Below are 8046 nucleotides of genomic sequence, written 5' to 3' on the forward strand. Positions count from 1 at the left end.
CTTTTCCATTTTAATAAGATAGTCAGTTGAGAATGTAATATTGATTATTAAAATGTAACCAACTATTTAATAAAGTTTAAGAAGAAAACACTTTCACATAAAATTTACTTTCTGTCGAGATATATTAATAGCCTTATTCATAAAAATTAAAGTAGCTTTAACATTTTTTTTTAGAAATTGAAAAATTTATGAAAACGTGAATTTATAAAACTGTTTGAACTTACGATATTTTTTATGAATAAGGCCATACCTAAGTGCTTGCAATTTATTTATTTTTAAAAATTATTTGGCCAATATATTTTTGCGGTGTGGTAAAATATTTTATATTTACATTTCCATTTAGAATATTGGTCTAGCTTAAAAATACTCACTAGGCTAAGTGGATGCCCCCGGACCGCAAAACTAAAAACAAAATCGACGAAGTTGTGATCGAAGGCACTTTTTCGGCAGTGTTGCTGTTGTGCGACTAAAGGGGGAATTCGGACCCTTTTTAAGTTCCAATACCCTTTGACCCCAAAAATTGGTATATAGATAGTTGTAAGAGAAGAGATAAAAAGTCACTTTTTTAATCTTTTTTTTTACTAATTACTGTGCAACATTCATATATAAAACCTTAAATATAAAAACTGTTTATGTAGTTGTTGGTCCTACGGCTAGACAGACGTTGCAAGTGTGGCTTTTGATCTGCACACCGTGGATATCTTATCTGTAGAACGTTTTGCTCATTTTCTCCATACACAAAATTTATTGTCGAACATACTTTGTTTGGAAGAACCTGCTTAAAAAAAAATTGCCAAAAATCAATCCGATTTTCTAGTAACTACGAATTTTGTGCTTTGTAAGACTGCATACATCCACTAGTACAGAAAATGAAGTTTTTTTATATAACCGATTATTTTCCTTATCCGTTCGCCGGCAATGATTGTAGAATTCACAGACTGTCCACGTCGTCGACGGGTATGGTATATTGTCGCCGATTCTAAAGACTTAACGAAGAAAGAAGATATACATCTTTGAAAATCTAAATGGCCTACGTAGGCCATATCACCCAACGGAGGGTTAAACCTGTTGAATGCTATCAGCGCGCTGCAGTGTTATATGCCATGACTCCGAGTTTTGCCGGGAACATTATAGCCGAGATCCCAGGTGTCGTTGTTAACGTCGTTACGCAGTTTTTCCCCCATTTTTCTATCATTATTGAGGTCTTAAGTTTCTTCCTTGCCATTTCGCGAATAAGTTAGAAACTTCGTAGTTTTGTTAATTTTGTCGGTTTCTGCTCCTAGCGTTTCTTCATCTCCGAGGGTCGCTTTTGCAGACGTTTTGACTCGGAGCATATCATAACTTCCCAGTAAGAGTGAGAGAAGCTTTTGAAAATGACTACCTTCCGCTAGGGCCACTTTGATGGCCTTTGCCTTTATAAGTGCCGAGAAATTTCAAAATTCTTAATTTTCAGTGGAATGGGATGACCACACCAACCACGAAGATGCCAAACCATTACGAGAGCTTACCACTTTTGCCAAACATTCATGATGAGTGCTGTCGCAAGCATTATACCTACAATGAATGCTCTATACTAATATTTCATCATTCGGTTATTGCGCACCTAGATTATACCCGTTTAAATTTAAATGTTTGAAAAAAGCATGAGCATAAAATTTAAAAAATATACGAATATCGGCACTGCATTGCACGAACTCTGTAAACACAGCTGCAAAATATTCAAGCGATTTTAGTGAATGAATTCAAATAAAATTTATAAGCCCTCGAAAACGACCATTTTGTGCATTTCGTTATAAATTGCCGCACAATATTGGTAGAAAAAATCTAATTTTCCATAGTTGGCCAACAACAGCTGCGTTCCGCACTGCGTTGTTCTCACTGCTGCCACCACCACACCCAAGCTCCTGCCACCACACCCAAGCTCCTGCCACCACACCCAAGCTCCTGCCACCACACCCAAGCTCCTGCCGACCCGGCTACTACCTACATATGTATGTATATATATAGTACTCATTGCCAGCCAGCACCAATAGGTGCTGCTCCAATGCCAGCAGCTAAATTAAACATCGGCAATGGTAACAGTAAATGCTGCTCGCGCTACTGACACTATTCTTGCCACTTTTTTTCGGTGTTGTAATTGACGTTGACATTGTTGCAGTCAGTTGGCAAGATTTCGCTTGCCATCTTACAAATTTAACTATCGTTTCCTTACCCAGCACTTTGGCTCTGCATGCCTTGCTTGCTGTTCTGCTTTCCACTTCACCAAAACAACTCACTACTAGGCGACTGGTGTGTCTTTTACAGATAGCTGAGATTAATTTTGTACTTATTGGCTATTTTCCATTCTACGTTCTCCTTCTTCCTTTTCGGCAGCAGTGCAGCTGACAGTTTATCATATTATATTACTCGTACCTACATAGCTTTTCCCTCACGAATGTTTCCTTGCTTTCCACTTAGACGTACAACTGACTGTAACTTTTCTGTTGTCCGATTTGAGCTCAGCAATTTTTCTCAAAAATGTGTGTTGAAAGGCTAGAATTCGGTGTTGACAGTTGAGATATCTAGCCCAATGACGGAAGTCTAATTTGTGCATGTAAATGGTTGAATGGTTTTAGTTGCACTGTAAGCTGCAAGTTAAGATATTTGAAAAAAAGTGGCCTTGCTTGAGAAGTGTTTTTGACCGTATTTTAAAATAATTAGCCCTAAACAAACTAAATTAAAAGATAAATTTCAAGAGAGCGCAAGTTCCCGTAGATAAGTGTTCCGAAGAATACTTTTCTCGAAAACTCCAATGAGCAAAGGGGGTTAAGGGGTTGTTGAGCCCACTGATGTGGGTGTCATCGGCATCTTTTGAAGAAGTGGTAAGGATATAAATTCAAAGAAAAAATACATAAAACTCATTAAAACAAATTTACGAAGATTAGTTCTTTTTCTAATTGGGCACAACAATCGTTGGTCGATTTGGGCCGAGACCAAAAATCTTCGCCAGTTGTACAATAAAGTTTTTGCAAAAGAATAACAATGGCATATTTTTTAAAGAGGGAACAAAGCTGATCATTTTCGCGAAACAAAGTCACAGTCCAACATGTCTAAGTATTAGTTTATTTACATCCAAAACCTAGCGGGTCATCACGTGTCTGCGGCTATAAAATTTGGAAAAGTTAGAGAATTGATCCTTGTTTATTTTAAAAGGTTAAAAATTCAGTACCTCCACTTCAACCCGCCGCTATCTGTTCTTACCTACCTGTTTAAAGTTTTTTTTTTTTTAAACAACGGATAACTACTGAGTAATATATTTACAAATGCCGTATAATGCAATCGAGAAAAATGTACCCTAATAACAGCCTAGAAAGAAAAATAAAACCCTTTCCACAAATCAATTAATAAGAGAAATAAAATATCACAACAATCTGGTTGTCAAAGAAACGAATTTCATAACTATTTATTTCAAACCTATTTTTAAGGGTGTTGTCACCCGTCAAAGAAGTGAGATTCAATTTACAAGTAAGCTATATTAAATATCACAATAATTTATGTGTCGAACAAAAGGGTTTAATACGATTTATTTCGAAATATTTCTTTAATAGGGTTGCCACCTGTTTAAAATTTTAAAATGAATTTGATAACTAGTTAAACGAAATATTTTATTATACATATCAAAGAAGAGGGATTTATGAAATATTTTTAAAGGGGGCTGCCACCTGTTTAGGAATTGCAAATGAATTTAAGTAACAAGTTAAATAAAATATTTCAATACCGGTATCAAGCGAGAGAGGTTTAAAGAAAGCTGTTACTATCTCGAAAATATTTTTGACTAGGGTTGCCACCAGATAAGAATTTCAAAATCAATTTAGTTTTTCTCAAACGAGAGGTTTAAGAATACTTTATTTCGAAAATATTTTTTAAGAGAGTTGTCACCTGTTAAAAAAGTTATATTAATTAATTAAAATTATGGATATCATACGATGGATTATGGATATCATACGGGAGAAGTTAAGGAAAGCTGTACCTACATACATTTCTCCAAAATATTTTTGACGAGGGTACAATAGATTGGTTGAAAAGACTGGCGGCGGATGGGTTAGCTTATGAAGTTCTGAACTAAAACCGGAACGAAGCAAGGCGAAGTAAAGCGAAGCTAAAAGGTGTTCATACTGAATGAGGCGGAGCGGAAGTTTTCGCATAGAATCGGCTGTAAGGACACCACAAAACTTAACTTCAATGAAAAGCGACTAAAATATTTGACGAATTTTTTTCAAAATATCTATCAGAAAATAAATTATCATTGAATTATTTTCAGCTTTATAAAGTAAAAAAATCAAATCAATGTTGAAGACCTCAACCTAATTATGCAAGTTATTAAGTTAATTGTGGATCTTAATATTCTAAATAGTTGCAAACGGATTTACGGGCATAAAATCGCAATTGATGAAAAAGAAGTTAATAGAAATATGTATTAAACCATCACTCAAATGAAATCTGATCAAATGTCAACGAAAGAAATCGAGACTAAAAAATAAATAAAAAAATTAATACAACATATAGTCGGTGCATATGAAGAAAATAACCCGTTCCTCATGCGAGACAGGATGCATAAAAAAACAAATAAGAGCAGTGCTGTCTTTGGCTATGCCGAAGGCTTCATACCTTTCATGACCATCAGAGAGTTTTCTTTAACAGATTACTGTATTTGTATTTGTTTCCACAGCATACATAGATAGAGGAGTTGCATACGTATGTATATGTATGAAAAAATCATATCTAAAAAATTAGTGGCATGGAAGTCATCTATACATAGTATAAAGGAAAGTCGAGATTTTTTGTACGCGGTAATCTCGAAAACTATTGAACGGATTTTTACAAGTTTTTTTCTAATATATTCTGTATCGATAGGAGAGTGACCTTTTTAATTTAGAATTTTATTAGGGTTGCCACCTTTAAGAAAATTACTTACAAACGTAGGCCTGCACCGTCACTGTCAAATGCAAAGACTTAGCCTTTGGATCTGTAATAATGTATTGTTTTTGTAAGTAGGGTTGCCACCTGTTTAAATACTATAAGCTCTTCACCGTTCGTTAGATAAAAAATGAGATACCAAATGAAAGTGCATGGCCTTCGCATGTACAAAAACTTTAAGTTTTTTGAGTAGGGTTGCCACCTATTTAAAATTACTATCTTCTATACATAATATAAAGGAAAGGCGAGTTATCTTAACCACGCTACTGAACGGATTTAGACATGATTTTTTATATATATAATAAACGAAGTACATGATGACATATGATTTCTTTCTCCAAATACGTAAATCTACATTCATATGCATACATTCAGCGCATCCGTGGGCGGCTAGTACATTATAGAGCACCAATCTAAGTGATTTTCACTGTTGTGTGTAATCGGTATATAAAGCGGTAATACAATTTAATGTGCCTAGCTGCCTAAATAAAGGAGTTATGTACAGTATATTTGCTTTGCTGTCTCTGTGCTACCCCAAAATTGCGCATCAGCGGCCTTATTTTTAACATTTACAAGGAAAAAGCTCCGATAGATGCATTCGACAAACCTGCACATTAGCGATATCTACCTTAAAAAATTGCATGAGGAATTTCAAGTTCCTAGCTACATAAATGGAGCAGTTATATAGAAAATTTCCATATCTGAACAATCAGTTATATGGGAGCTATATGTTATAGTGGTCCGATTTGTCTGGTTCCGACAAATGATTACACCATTATAAAAATACACCTACTTACTAAATTTCATCCGGATATCTCGAAAACTGAGAGACTAGATTGCATACAAACAGACGGACAGATGAAGATGGCTAAAATGACTCAGCTCGATGCTCTGATTAAATAAGTATACATTTTAGTGAGTCCATCTCTTCTTATTCTGGTACTTACAAACATCGGACCATATTTATAATGCCATTTCATGCTCCTAAAAGGTATAATAAGAAGTAGACACGTAACCATAGTAGTCCGCGAAAAAAGACACTCGATAAAAGTAGGCGCGGTCAGAGCGTTGGAAGCGAATATTCAAACAAATTTTCGTGATGTGTCTCTCTTCGCCTTATTTTTTAATGCGTGCTTTCTCGCATGGGAGAAGTATTATATTTGCACACATACATATATGTAGACGTGTCTGTTTTCGCAAGCAGCTTTTGAACTCGAGTCTTTTTCGTATGCACCGCCGGTATTGACTATTCCGATATGTACTCATATTAAATATCTTTCATGCCAGCTGGAAATTGACAAAAATATAATTTTTTTTAATTATTTGTAGTTTGTGATTATTTAGTTTTAAGTCATTGCTTGAAAAGTTATTTACAAACACATCCTAAAAATAGTAGACTTAGAAGACTAAAAATAATAGAAGCCTTATCCACATTGGCATATTCGTTATTTTATGGTACTGTTATACTCTTAAATATATGTATGTACCTCTGCACCACTAACATGGCAGGTAATAGCCATATTGGAATGTGAAGTGCTAATATATTACTATCACTTTCTTAAATGTAAAATTTAAAAATTAAATGTTAATCATATCAAAGTTTATCACTTCTTTTTACTAATTTATGATTTTTAATTAAATAAAATGAAAATTTTTTTTTTTTTGTTGTGGTTAGGTTTTTGTTCAAGCAGGTTTTCATGTCGACTTTCTTAACTAATAAATTTGATGATCACGAAAGATTCCTACAATATCTGGCGATCTCTGAGTAGGCACAGCCATGGCTACAACACTCGTCCGCTACACCATAGACACGGGGTTGCGATTGACGTCTCAAGCGTTTACCAGTGATTTGATGTTTCCTTCGCCAACGCGCCTCCGTTTTTAACATCTGTTTCAAACTTGGCTTTCGTTTATGCTTCGTAGGCACTAATGTGTCTAGCTGATCGAACTGTTCTTTGAATATGTGTGGTGACAGAAATATATCCGCTTGCCTGCGACTGCGTACACGCTGCAATGCTCCACCTATCATTTACACAATACATACAAGCATTAGGGTATGTATTTGTTTCACGGTTATTGTTTTTTTTTTTCAAAATAATCACAACTCCTACATATTTATGTATGTATGTATGTATTGCTTTCTTTTCGCATATTACTTACTCAAATTCTTTTTGTTGAAACCATTTTTGCAAATCGACATCAGCATATCATCGAGTGATTCACCGCATAGTACTCGCCCTCTTTTCTGTGCTTCACAGACTTCTGCCATGAACAGGATCGATAATGCCAACAGAATTGGCCAATACCTCTGCCTCCATGGTTCCCTCAATTTGGAGTAAGCTGGTGCCATTTTAAGCAACCTTATTAAATTTTTTTCACATCTCGCTCGTACTGTCTAAGTAGCGAACTTTACAGCGCCAGCGATTATTCTAAACTGAGAAATGTAAAAACCTTGTAAATTACTTAGCTCATAGCATATAGTTTTATATAGTTGTGTGTATGAGTGTGCACGGATGCGTGTATGGCTGGCTATATATGCATGCATTTGGGACGAACAGCTGTTTGGAATAATGTTCTGTATCTACGTTAGGTAGAAGAGTTGTACGAATAAATGTGTATATGTATGCCTACATAAAATACGCATGTTTGTTAGGGTGTTTATGTATTTTTAATATACGGATGTGTATGCACATTAGGGTGGTCCAAAAATGTAAGAAAAATTTGCTAAAAAATAATTAGGTATTATAACTGGAGATCTCCTGAAGAGAAACAGGGTTTCCGGTCGAAAAATACTGATTTTTAAGATTTCTATACCAATTCTACGAAAAGTTGTTTTTTCCCATATAAAATACATGGAAAACTTTGAGCGCCTTGAGCGACCCCTAAATATTTTTTGATATCAAAATAAAAAATGGGGTACACTTCTATTCGGCATAGAACAATCCTAGGGGATGAGAGCATTAAAATTCCGACTTTACTTGTTTTGGACCACCCTAATTCATATACATAGTACTTTTATGTATTTGGAACGGCATTTCGTATAGAGAAATTTTGTTTTGTTGACTGCTGACTGTTGACCTTATTGAAAAT

The 8046-nt window shown here is 35.0% G+C and overlaps 1 protein-coding gene across 1 annotated transcript; it reads right to left on the reverse strand.

The window, feature by feature from the left end:
* Nucleotides 1–6383: 6383 nt before the first annotated feature.
* LOC108373879 (probable insulin-like peptide 4) lies at nt 6384–7365 on the reverse strand. The gene is made up of 2 exons (XM_017629819.1): nt 7117–7365; nt 6384–6978 (listed from the first exon to the last, which is right to left on the reverse strand). Exons 1-2 carry the CDS (start codon nt 7304–7306, stop codon nt 6686–6688), a joined length of 483 nt encoding a protein of 160 aa, XP_017485308.1. The 5' UTR covers nt 7307–7365; the 3' UTR covers nt 6384–6685.
* Nucleotides 7366–8046: the final 681 nt, after the last annotated feature.

Source organism: Rhagoletis zephyria, unplaced genomic scaffold, assembly GCF_001687245.7.
Source record: "Rhagoletis zephyria isolate East Lansing unplaced genomic scaffold, Rhagoletis_zephyria_1.1 Rzeph_scaffold_07110, whole genome shotgun sequence".
NCBI lineage: Eukaryota > Metazoa > Arthropoda > Insecta > Diptera > Tephritidae > Rhagoletis > Rhagoletis zephyria.